The sequence below is a fragment of the Balaenoptera acutorostrata genome, chromosome 12, assembly GCF_949987535.1.
Source record: "Balaenoptera acutorostrata chromosome 12, mBalAcu1.1, whole genome shotgun sequence".
Classification (NCBI taxonomy): Eukaryota; Metazoa; Chordata; class Mammalia; order Artiodactyla; family Balaenopteridae; genus Balaenoptera; species Balaenoptera acutorostrata.
Genome location: NC_080075.1, coordinates 53,668,880 through 53,682,037, shown reverse-complemented (window position 1 = coordinate 53,682,037; position 13,158 = coordinate 53,668,880). Strand labels below are relative to the sequence as shown.

General features: G+C 41.3%; 1 protein-coding gene across 3 annotated transcripts in view; it reads left to right on the top strand.

The window, feature by feature from the left end:
* PPP1R21 (protein phosphatase 1 regulatory subunit 21) overlaps positions 1-10,126 on the top strand; it is a 62,204-nt gene extending 52,078 nt beyond the window's left edge. The window contains exons 18-22 of one of the 3 annotated variants that reach the window (XM_057558594.1): positions 1,430-1,462; positions 2,657-2,773; positions 4,855-4,953; positions 5,972-6,100; positions 8,379-10,126. In XM_057558594.1, the coding sequence (XP_057414577.1) occupies positions 1,430-1,462; positions 2,657-2,773; positions 4,855-4,953; positions 5,972-6,100; positions 8,379-8,408 (408 nt within the window). In that variant the 3' untranslated portion in view covers positions 8,409-10,126. The remainder of the gene's footprint in view (positions 1-1,429; positions 1,463-2,656; positions 2,774-4,854; positions 4,954-5,971; positions 6,101-8,378) is intronic. The other 2 variants (XM_057558596.1, XM_057558595.1) reach the window with 2 other exon arrangements.
* Positions 10,127-13,158: the final 3,032 nt, after the last annotated feature.

Genomic DNA, 13,158 nt, shown 5'->3' with positions numbered 1-13,158 from the left:
ATTGGGTCAAAAGGCATGAATGTTTTTACGTTCCTTGATCTTTATTACCAAATTATTTTATCAAAGGACTGTATTAGTTTAAACTCTCATCAACGGCATATGAGAAAATGTTGAAATTATAAATGTTGTAGCTTTTTCTTGAAGTTATATGATTCCATTCCTTTTCAGGACTGTGTGTTGTACCACATTGTCAAACCATAACCCAGGAGTAAAGGGGATAAGGGGTAAAACCCATGCTTGTGATTTATTTTGCCAAATGTACTCATATTTGAATGTCTATAAAATTAAAGTGATGAGTGTTACTGTAAACGGTTTTTCACTGAAAGACTAATTGCTGTTCCTGCTTTAGTGTGTAGAAAATTAGGGCTCCTCTATCAAAAAAGGTCTCATAAAAGATCCTTTCACAGCTGGGTGGGCATGACATTCATGTACTGCTCACAGTTCAGAGTAGTGCTCTTGAGGATATTATTTAGAATCCATGAAAACTGTTTGTTGAGTGTCATCTCTGATTAACAGAATCCATCAAAACTGAGTTTCCAATAGTTTCCTTAACTTATTGAGCCCAAGCACATGCCCTTCCACTGTGAACAATAAAATGAATTCAAGAACTATGACTACTATCTGTTTCTGAACTCTGAATCCACCAAAGCAAGCTTTAAAAAACCTGGCAGCACTTCACTATGTGTATAATACATATTCTTTTTCATTAGTTTAAATCTGAAATGAATACTTATTAATGTCATAATGATATTTCTTCTTTATCCTTTTGAGCTTTCAGCCAGAGAGTTTGCTGTTTGTGTTTTGCGTTTGGAATGTTTAGTTATTATGGTCACCATGAAACTGTCTTTAGGTCTCCTTGGCCGCTGCTTTGGAAATAAGCGTAGCAATGACAAGAGGAGTTAAAAACTGTTCTTCCTCTCTCTCTTCCCAGACAATTTGTTGGGTTTCAGTGAAAACAGCTAACAGCATTCTGATAGAGGAAGTAGTGATGGTCACTATCCATTACTGCCTCATGACAGAAATCATGACTGTGAATACTTATCTGTAGGTCCAGCATCTTTGTATTGAAAGATGGTTGATTTGAGGGTAATCGTCTAGAGCTCCACTGCTAGTGTGCTTGGTTTTTTGTTGTTGTTTTGTTTGTTCATTTTGGGTTTTTTTAATGTTGCTTATTTTATTTTTATTTATTTTATTTTATTTTTTTGGCCGCGCCATGCAGCCTGTGGGATCTTAGTTCCCCAACCAGGGATCGAACCCCAGGCCCACAGCAGTGAATGCTCTGAGTCCTAACCACTGGACTGCCAGGGAATTCCCGCAAGTGTGCTTTGAAACAGTGTGAACCGAGAAGAGAAAAGCATTACAAGTGTTTAAGCTATTGCGTTTGAAGTGTAAGCAGTCTGTTCTAAAGCTTTTTTCCCTTATGTTCTAGATTGGGATTTTAACCAGGACGTCTGACAGTGAGGTAATGTGTGCTTAACATCATGTTGTTTGTTAGTAAACATCTTGCCACATGTTTGTTGACAAAATCCGGCAAAAGTCAGCTTCATCTAATTGCGTTTCTGACAATTCTAGCAAATGTGGATCCATGTTGCTTTTCTCTCTGGGTCAGTTTTAACTGTCACCAATAAATTACAGCCTGTCTGTAATTGCCTCCTTGAATGACTTGACTTGGCAGTTTGACAAGCTCGCTGGCATGTGGCAGGAGGCTGCAAGCCATTACCCTCCCAGTGGGCCGGCTGGCAAAGCAGGGCTTTTCAGGGCCTTGACCATCAGTGGGCTTGGTAGTTCTTTTCAGCCCTCAAGTGACTGAACCCAGGTCAGATTTGGCTTGTCAGATAGGTTTGCACATTTTAGTTTTGAAATATTACAAGATGTAAGCTTACAAATAACCATTAAAAAAACACTGAAGTCACTCAGCTTTCCAGTCAGTATGGTAAACTGGTAAACATAGTTCAGGTAAATTCTTTGATTTCCTTATTAGCCTTATACTTTAGGTAACCTTGAACTTCTGCATGTATTTTTAAACTAAACTGAGTGGTGTGTCATTGCTAGAGTAACTAGTAGAAAACTAGTCTGGGACAAGGACCATAAATTGTTCATTATAGAAATAGTTTAATTTGATAGTATGTTTAAGAGTATTAGAGCTATTTTAAGATAATTTGGGGGAAAAAAGAATGTTCAGATTTTTAGGAGTTCCAATAAATGCTCCCCTTTCACCTGTTTTCTTCCAGTTAGAGGAGGACATAGGAGTCAGACAGATTGAGATTTTGAAAGTTAGGTGTGTGGCAAATAAAAACTGAGTGGAGAGACATGGCCCCATTGGTGGTGGGCCTCCCAAGACTTCACTTCTGCTTTGCTCTCTTGAAGCCTCAGCTTCATTGTGAGTTAGGCAGGGTGATGAATAAAAGAAATTTGCAATATATATTTACCTGCCCTGTCTGAAGTTTCTCCGAGGGGTGGGAAAACTACGATTTCCCATCAAATTTCAAAGGAAAATGTAGGAAATGTCTTTTTTTTTTTTTTTTTTTTTGCTAAAGTGATATTAATTTTTTTTCTCTCTCTCTCTCTCTCTCTCTCTCTCTCTCTCTCTCTCTCTCTCTCAGAACTGCTTCATTCCACTGGCATTTATTTATTGAGTTATGTGTGCTCTGTTTAGGCTCCAGATGTGGACTCTCGGGAAGACTTAATTAGAAATCACTACATGGCAAGGATAGTGGAACTGACGTCTCAGCTACAGCTGGCTGATAGCAAGTCAGTGCATTTTTATGCTGAGGTGAGTGGAGAGTTAATTGGATCAGGTGGATTTTTCTAACCCCTTCAGGAATTAGGTCAGTGTCCTGGCCTCCTGCTGTTCACTAGAAGAGAGAGGTCAGGGTCTGTGTGTCCGCAATATGGATTTGGTTAGAGTTCGTATAGATTGGTCCACATACCAACCAAAAATCTTTATTGCAGTGAATATAACAGGTAGCCTTTCTTATGGTTATGTAGCATGTTTTGGAGCATGTTTTAGAGAGTTACAGGCAGGTAACACTCATAGGTCAAGGAATTTTCGTTTAGGGAAATTCAAAGCAAAGTATGCCTGGTTCTTTTTTTTTTTTTTTTTTTAAATACTCTAGTTTCTAAATGACAGCTTGTGGAAATCAGTTTTTGTAAGTGATAAAATGCAAAATGTAACCTCTTTCAACCTTTAAAAAATACAAAATCTTTCTTTTTGTTACATTTTCTTCTTCCCTCACCAAATAATTCATTTTCTTAAGAGGATTAGAAAAACACTATACAAGATAATAAAATTATACAAATTCATTGATGAGAAGGGGAGAAAATGAAGGAAAGAAATTACAGATATCAAAGAGTGAGAAACAAATGATAAGATAGAATGGATGTCGCTCAATATATAAGAATACCTGTAAGGTCTCTGATGAGAAACTTTTTGTTAAAAGGTTATAGATGTTAGACGGAGAATTATAATGCTTTAAACTGTTAAGGAAATTGACAAAGGAAAGACAACACCCTTCACTGGGATGCGACTTTGTGATTTTCTCCTGTTTTACAGAGACGGAGACGTTGACAGGAAGCCAGTTGCTAGGGGTGGAGGGGGGCTTTGCTTCTTTTCTCCTGCTGAAATAAATGATGTGCCTAGCTTAGTGATACATACCTGTTTGATAAGATGATCAGTAGTGATAGCCGTTGAGCTGTAGAAAACGGGGAGGATGGCAAGCTGGACGACTCACCATAGAACTGCTGCAGTGCTTACCATCCCAGCCACTCGGTGCACGCAGCCCATCACGGTGGCCTGGTTTGGATCCCTAACTGCCTTCTGAGTTACTCTCTTAGACTTGATTGTCATCCTCATGAGGACCCGTGCTTTGCAAAACTCTCTCCCTCTTTTTCAGGTTCAGTGCTGAGCACACAGATAGATGTGTGGTTAAAGGAGGGTGGTTGATTTGGTGGGCTGAACTTTCCTGAAATTCTCCAGTGAGGAATGAAATGAGTAACCGGGGAATTTCTGAGGCTGTTTTATTTCCAAGAGATTTGCTTATCTTAGTAAATTCTTTCAGCACAATTGTGATACAAGAATTTTTAAATTGTTCTAGTTTTTCCTTGTCTGTAAACAGGAAGCGGTAGCCCTCTGTACTACTTCACTGGAATGGTCAGTCCAAGCATCTGATGTTGACATCACATTCGAACATGTCCTTAACAGATCCTCCTTGTCAATCTCGTGGTTTATCAGAAAATTTAGTGATCCTTTTAATGGCATGCCCTCTTTGAACAATAGTATGAAATAGAATTTTTCTTTTTTCTTCTTGATCTACTCTGTCTCTGGGTAGCCTTGGTTAGAATCCCCAAAGAAAGCAAGTGGGATCTTTAAAGTCCTGCACTCACTTTTTTTTTCATCTGTAGAGTGGGGCTATAAAGCTTCTATTGTTCCTGTGATATGGTCTCCAATAAAGGACTTAAAACACAAGGATTCGTATTGCATGATGCCATTGATCACTTTTGAAATAACCACTTCCCATCTCATCCAGTGTGGGTGTAAATGAATCCTGGATAAATGTAGAAACTTCTGGTGGTTTTGTAGCCACTGGTCATCAGGCTAGAGCTAGGAAAAAACATCCATGAGCTTGGGTTAGTAGCCTTTTTTTCCCTTATTAAAATGATGAGAGTGAGGACCACATCTTTCTTTCGTGTGCTCCGGTGTGTGGTACAAGGCCTGTAGACATTCAGTAGATACTTGTGGAAGGAAGGGAGGAAGTACTTTTGGTTTGGGGGATTGTTTTCTAGTAACCTTCCCTGAAGTAAATTTGGTTTGGGGAAATGGTCCCTGGGATAATGGAATGTTTTCTGACTTAACAGTGCCGAGCACTCTCTAGAAGACTGGCCTTGGCTGAAAAGTCTAAAGAGGCACTGGCAGAAGAGATGAAAGTAGCCAGTCAGAATATCAGCAGACTTCAGGTGAGTTCATGTTACCTAAGCAGTGTTAGTATGTTTTTTCATTGAAAGTCCTTGGGCCAAAAAAATCAGCATTTCCTTTCTCAAATGGTGGCATTTGACCTCTAGACGTAACATTTTTCTAACCATTTTATTTCTAACTCATTTTAGAGTAACATCTCATTTATGTCAGGCAAGAAGTAGTTGTATTATTTATTGCTCTGACTTGATCTTAATTGTAAGTAGTTTTGCAGTCAGCATTTCTTTGAATAGTACTTATTTACCCAGAGTCCTTCCTTTTTCTCCTCCTCCCAGTTAATGCTTGTCATGGTGGGTGGGAGGCTTGTTCTGTTCATGTGACTCTGTTCCTTCTCTTTACTGTTTCATAAAACTGACGTAAACTGAAAGGTAGGGCTGCAAAATATTCCTCCTTACTCACTGCTTTGTTTTAAAGCCTAGCTTCCGGAAAGCCCCTATTAAATATAAATGTGATGCAGGCAAAGAAATAATTCATGCACTTCCTCCTGGTTTCAAGTTCGTTTATCAGATTAGCTAGGAGCACAGGATTAGATTTTAAAAGGTCAAAGAGAGCCCCGAGAGATGGAAGGAGAGAGGAAGGTGCTTCTTCCAGGGAGGGTCCTGCCCAGAGGGCGGTGGGCCGTCAAGGTGTGGGGTAGTGGGAATGTGCCAGAGATCGCCTTCCCCACCTCACCGAAGGTTCAGGAAAACCTAAGAGAATTGAGAAAGATCATATAGCCCTCTTGTTTTTTTTGTGACATTTTTATCCCTGGCATAGAAGGAAACTTTTTCATTTTTGCAAAGAAATTCCGTACATATTTTGAAGGCTGAGAAAAACCTCTGCCCTGTTTCTTTTAACTTTGCTCTCCTGTTAGGCCTGTGGCTTAACCTTCATATTAATTGATCAGATAGGTCATCTTGATAGGTTACTTTTCAAACATTTTTTTCCTAAATTAAAAAAGCTTTAGAGTGGTATGATCAGTGGGGTCTTGCTTTCTCTTTTCTTTTTTCCCTGGCCATTTAGGATGAGCTGACAACTACCAAGAGGAGTTATGAGGATCAGTTAAGTATGATGAGCGACCACCTGTGCAGCATGAACGAGACACTATCTAAACAGAGAGAAGAGATTGACACACTAAAGATGTCTAGTAAGGTAGGGGAGGAAGGGGTCTCTCTGCAGTGTAATATTTAATATTTAATGTATTTAATACAAGGTATTTCATTGCTGTGTGTTTCAGGAACAAAAGGTTAAGAGATCTGAAGTGTTTATAAATCATTTCACTTGTCTTCTTATCTGAAAGTAGAATGAAGATTCTTTGATTGAGTTATAAGTTGAGAGAAGGTCTGACCTCTGAGGCCCTAACACTGTGACCGTTGCTTTTTTGGCATTTTGGGCATTTTTGGCATTTATGCTACTGTTCTGTTAGTTAGGAGGATTCCTGGGGGGTTTATGATGGGGATTATTCTATCTATGTGAATCTAAAATGGTGCTGTTGAAGAGTAACCTTCTTTAGCAAATTTATTCTCATACATATTCATATAACCTAGGACTGTCTTGTCCTTTTAATTCCAAAAACTTCTTAGATTTCATTTCCCATAAAGCCTCTGCTTGTCCAGGCTGGGGTCAGTAGATATTGGTAATGTTTTTGTGTTGAAAGGCATATCCACGTATCATGTCTCTTTGTTGTATCATAATGTATATACTCTTACCATGAAAGGTAAGCTTCAAGAGGCCAGAGAGTTGGTTTCATGCATCATCTCAGATGCTTGGCATATTTTGGTAACTCAGACAATACTCTGCCACCAGCAGCTTGGATTTACTGTCTCCAGCCTGTGCTCTTTGAAATCCACTGCTGCCCCTTACTGACCTAGCAGGCATGTATTGAGTTCCTGCTGTGTGCTGGCACTGGGGAAGACAGAGAGATGAACAAACCATAGCTTCATTTTAGCATCTGCCAGCGGTGGTACAGAGCAGCATCCCGCCCAGTTGGTATCTCTTTGGAAAATGTATCATGTTCATGCACTAGAATCTGCGTTATGTAATTTTGCTTCTCAGTGTAGTTTCGTGTTATTGATTGGCCTCTGGCTGCCTCAGAGAATGTCTGTGATGCTTTCCTGGGACATCTTGTGATGATTGTAACCAGCCAGTGTGGTTCTGATTCGGGTTCTCCAGTTGCTTGTACTTCAGGAACTTGAGCTTGGAGGTAGAGCGTGGAGTGTTGGTCCTCTTGAAGAATACCTCCTTTAACCCTTTTGGCCTCTTGATAGTCCATCAGGGCAATAGCCGACTCATTTAGAAAGCACATGTGTTAGTGGGAGTAGTAGGAGAAAGCCTGCTTTAGCACCTAACCTTTGTAAAAAAGTAGCAATTATAGGGAAAGTTTTCAGACCTCAGAGCTGCAGAAGGCATTCAGTTCTGAATTGAGAAGGGTTAATGTGGGGTATAGCAAAGCTCATTGTCCCAAAGGTAATTGTATTGCAGCCACTTTAGAAGTGAGGGAAGTTTTAAGCCCTCTTAGAACTTTTCAATCTAGTCCTTAGAATATCTGTCATTAATAAAACACTGAGTTAGAGATCCTTCTTCACTTTGTAGTTTCTATTGTTAACCTTTCTTTGATCATTCTGTGGTTCTTATATTTTGCACCCCCCCCCCCATTTATTAGTCATTTAAATTGCTGTAGCATCATCTTATGGCTGAGTTGACATGGTCTCCACCGGATACCAAGTAAACGTCCTGAAACCATTTGTTTGCTGTGATCTTGCTCTTAATGTTTGTGTTCTGCAATCATTTCCAACTTAATAAAAAAAAGTACTTATATATAATAGTTAAATGTAGGAATTTGAACCTCTCCAGAAGGAAGAAAAGTTACATAAAACTGGAAAGTCCAAATCTCGATATGTGAGGGAATTGGGAATAAGTTAAGACATCTTCTCTCTAACTTGTTCTCAACTGGTATCTGATCTTCCCCTTGACAGTAATCATTACTATTGGGGTGTTAGTTGGCACATATTCAAAATTAGTACCTATTAAGACCTTTTAAAAGGTGTTTATTTCAACAGCAAAGGAACATGTTCAGGCTAACATTTTTTAATCAGCTTTATGAAATCATAAACTACATTGTCTTTGGAACAAAATGAATATTTGAGGTTTGATAAATCCAAGATAGCTTTCTTTTCTTTCTTTATTGCCTGTCCTCAGACCCCAGGGGAATAAGGTTCATGGATGGAGAAAGTGGGGAGAGTTAAAAGTAACAAACCGCTATGTGATTCCTGTATAAAAGTCAGCGATACAAGGTTATCAGCTGTTCTCCCTCTTGGAAACTAAAGTTTTCCACAGTGAAATATGGCTTCCAGACAGCTTGGTGTCTAAACCGCGTGAATGATTTTTCTAGAGGTTGCCGTTCTTATTGTTGATATTTTTCTTTGCACAGGGGAATTCTAAAAAGAACAAGAGTCGATAGTTTACAGAGAGCTGGTTGGTGACTTCTTTGCAGAGCTGCTACTGCTGCGCGGAGCTGCGGGGCCGAGACTCCACGTCCAGGGCTGGCCGCCTTCAGGAAGCTGGAGCGTTGTTGGACCTAGTAAAGTAGTCAGTGTTGTAAATGGCCTTGAAGTATTTAAAATATATTTGTAACCAGTAAGGTAAATCCAGAATTTGATGTTGACAGTAAAACAGAAAACAGGACACATACCATGGATATTGTAGGTTTCCTTATGCTGTTTTTACTGTGCACTTTTTAAAATTAGGCTTTAATTGCAGTGTGTAAGAACAACAAATATTTTGTATATTTTCAGACTCAGTGATATGGTAATCAATTTGGTATCTATGGAATAGGTATGTGTTTCTGGATAAAATGCTTAAATTGTCAAACTGTCATTAATTCTTGCTGTAATTGAAAGCAGTCTCCAATTCTTTTTGAAGACTTGTTCATTCTCTGCCTCCCTCTCTCCTGCTCTCTCTCTCTCTCTCTCTCTCTCTCTGTCTCTCTCTCTCTCTCTCTCTGTCTCTCTCTCTGTTCTGGAGGGAGTGGGCCTTGAAAACTTCAGATCTTGTGGGTTTATCATCATTGTCTTCAGCTCTTCGGTACCCTCTCTGTGTTGGAATAATAGCTTAAGGAAATTGATGTCAATAAATTCATACTTATATCAAACTTTCAGTCTCTCTATGAAAATCTGATGAAGGAAACTAAAACTTATTAAAGTAAGCTTCACAAAATTACCAAATCCCAATTGATTTTTGATATAATCTTTCTAATCCCCCAAATTGGAATAATTGTACAGTTAATCCTTTATTAAGCCTTTAAGTACCTCCCAAGGTACTTGTAACCCTGCTTCAAGCAAGGACCCTGAGCCCTTTCAGGCTCCTCTTGCTTTCTTTCATAAACATTGTGTCATTTTAGTGTATATTTCAGGGGTGAAATTTCTCCCAGCACCTCCATCCCCAAGTCTCTAAATATATTGCTCCTTTCTGCTGAGTTTCCTGCACATGCCCATTTCACTCCGGGTCCAAGTCCCCCGACTAGGTCCGCAGACCTGAAACCCCTTCTTCCTCACCTCCTTGCCTGCAGCTCCATCTCCTTTGAGCCTCTTCTCTAGGCAGTTGCTAGTCACCCTCCAAAACGCTTTATTCTGTTTCACCTGAGAGCTCATCACCAGCTTCCCTCCGTGCTCAACATAAAGGCCAACTCCTTGGCCTCTGCACCACCGTAGAGGCAGACTCTGGTGGTCGTGCCCAGTCCTCACAGTATGAAAGTGTTTGAATCCTGTCTCGGGGATCTCTGGGTCAGCCAACTCAGTCCCATCCTCCCGGCCCTTTGAGTCCCTAGCCCCTTTGCCCTTTCCGTTTTCTGTGGCCTGCTCATTTTAATTCTCCATCAACTGAACCAGCTGTTTTCACTGCAGCTGCACCTAAGCCCCCAAGCACCATGCTGATTAGCTCCACCATAAACCTAGAGTTTCCCGCCCCTGCTAGACCTTCAGTGTTCTGTGACGCTGCATTTGGAATTTCTGGTCCATTTCTATTCCTCCTTTGGAGAGTTTGGGACGAAGGAGTGACCTCATCTGGCTTATGTTTTAGTGGAATTTGTGGGCTGCTATGCTGAGAATAGATTGTAGGGGAGCAACGGCGGAAGCAGACAGACGAGTTGGGAAGCTATTGCAGTAGCAGGAGGCTGTTGAGAGTTGATGGTAGCCTGGACCATGCTGGTGGCAGTGGAAGTTGTGTGAAGTCTATTTCTGGATTTATTTTTTTATTTTTAAAAATAAATTTATTTTATTTATTTATTTTTGGCTGCGTTGGGTCTTCGTTGCTGCGCACGGGCCTTCTCTAGTTGTGGCGAGCGGGGACCACTCTCCGTTGCGGTGCACAGGCCTCTCACTGCAGTGGCCTCTCTTGCTGCAGAGCACGAGCTCTAGGCACACGGGCTCAGCAGCTGTGGCACACGGGCCCAGTTGCTCCGCGGCATGTGGGATCTTCCCGGACCAGGGCTCGAACCCGTGTCCCCTGCATTGGCAGGCAGACGGACTCTCAACCACTGCGCCACCAGGGAAGTCCTCTGGATTTATTTTGAAGAGAGTGGATAGGAATTGCTGAAATTGCAACTCTTTCCCCTGTACACTTCTATTACTCTTCTCTGCTTTGTTTTACTCCTAATACTGGTTTGGCCAAAAAGTTCATTTGGGTCTTTCTGTAACATCTTATGGAAAGACCCGAACGAACTTTTTGGCCAACCCAATACTTATCAGAATCTAACATACCATAATGCTTTGCTTATTTATCTTATTTATTGCCTGTTTCCACCTCTAGAAGATACAGCTCCACGAAGGCAGGTTTTGGGTCTAGTTTGTTCACTGCCGTCTTCCCCTGTACCTGGAACACTGCCTGGCATTCAGTGAGCAGTTATTTGTTGAATGAATGTTGACTGGGCGGAATGTGGAGTATGAGAGAAAGAGGAGTCAAAGGTGAAGCCAAGGATTTTGACCTGAACAAACCTGACTGAGAGGGAGGGTCGAGCTAGCTTCCACCTGGTTGTGACTTAGCTGAACACCTGGGAATCACCTTGGATTGCTCCTCGCCTGGCCCATCTCATTTGCTTATCTTGTCCTGCTGAATCTTCCTGCCTTTGCATATCTCTCCATTCTAACCTCTCCTTATTCGATACCTTAAATCAAGTCCTGGCTCCCTACCGTCTGGATGACTCGTCTTCCTGTTCTCCAGACCTCCCGCCCCTTTTACCAGACTCTTTCTGAAACATATCTCTGCAGAGCTGTTTCCCTGTTGGAAAGAAGGCCTTCACCGTGGCCCCTCATTGCCCACTGGGCGCGATCTGGCTGTAGCGTGTACAAATGAGACATGTACGCTGACCGTCGCTCACTTTCTCCTCGTCCTCCTCCAAGCACCCAGTGTACTCTCCCTCTGCCTTTCTGAAACTCCTCAGACCTCTGGGTCAGGAAGAGTTTCACTCCTCCTGAGACATGGGCCTGTTTTTCTAAGTTCACTTCTCCCGAGACGTGGACCTGTCCTGTTTTCACATTTACAGAGAAAATGTGAACCTTGGGTTGCGTCCTTCTTGGCTTTGGTGGCTGAGACTTGTATCTCCCACCAGCCGTGAGCTGCCAGAGCTCCCAGACCAGCCACCCTTGTCGCCCTTCTTGGTGGCTGGTCCCACAGACCTGCAGGCCGTACTTGTGGACTGCTCGGCCACTCTGTAAGGGTCAGTGCCTCTGGGAGGTTTCCTAGGCCTGAGGGACAGGGCAGTTGGTTTCCTGGCAAAATTGTCCCCTTTTAACTTATCTGCTAAGATCTTCACTCTCTTGGCAGAATCCCTTGCCCAAGCATATAGTGACCACCATTTGTTAGCCATTTACTTAAGTCAGGCATGGGTAAGACTTGACAGGACTTACTTCATTGGAACCTCCAATAATTGTATCTCATTGGTGCTATTACTGTCCCCATTGTATAGACAGAAAACTACAGCTTAGAGAGGCTCAGCAGTTTGCCCCCAGTCACGCAGCTAGTACGTGTAGGGCTGGGACTCAGATCCAGGCTAGTATGATTCCAGAGCATGGGTTATTCACTGCTGTGGTGTGAGCCTTTTACATCGGGGGCATTCAGTTCTATTCCTGCAGGCACTGTTGGTATATATTTGGAGGATAAAATATTAAAGTTCTCAGTAACTCCTATACTTCATTCAACTTTCCCTTCCCATGTCTTCATTAAGTATCTCTACCCCTTCTTTCAGCATTTATTTAGCTTCATGGGCTAATGGCCCAGGTACAAGGTTTGCTTTTGACATGATTTTTTTCTTCTCTGACACTTATTTTTTTATTTTCTTGAATTTTATTTTAGTTATTTTTTTATACAGCAGGTCCTTACTAGTCATCAATTTCATACACATCAGTGTATACATGTCAATACCAATCTCCCAATTCATCCCATCACCACCCCCCACCCCCCTGCCACTTCCCCCCCTTGGTGTCCATATGTTGGTTCTCTACATCTGTGTCTCAATTTCTGCCCTGCAAACTGGTTCATCTGTACTGTTTTCCTAGGTTCCACATATAGGCATTAATATACGATATTTGTTTTTCTGTCTTACTTCACTCTATATGACAGTCTCTAGGTCCATCCACATCTCAACAAATGACCCAATTTTGTTCCTTTTTATGGCTGAGTAATATTCCATTGTATATATGTACCACATCTTCTTTATCCATTCGTCTGTCGATGGGCATTTAGGTTGCTTCCGTGACCTGGCTATTGTAAATAGTGCTGCAGTGAACATTGGGGTGCATGCGTCTTTTTGAATTATGGTTTTCTCTGTCTGATCCTTATTTTTATTTATGTATTCCCCATTACACAAACCTTCCCAACTACCAAACTCTGAATTTAATAAATTTATGCCATGATGCTGCCCCTTCCTTATAATCCTCTTTCTGTACAACCTTCATTGTTATTTCTCTTTTCTTAAGGGAATTTTCTATAACCTACACAAAACTCGAGACTAGTATGAACCCGTATGTCCCCATCACTTCTTATGAGCATTTTGTTAATCTTGTTTCATTTTTTTCCCCACAATTCTTCCTGGAGTATTTTAAGGCAGGTCCCAGACATTGGATCGCTTCCCCTGTAAACACTTCGGTTATGTATACTTTTGTAAAGATGGTGAGCACTAACTTCTAGATCTGCCTTACCCATTTCATCATTCACTC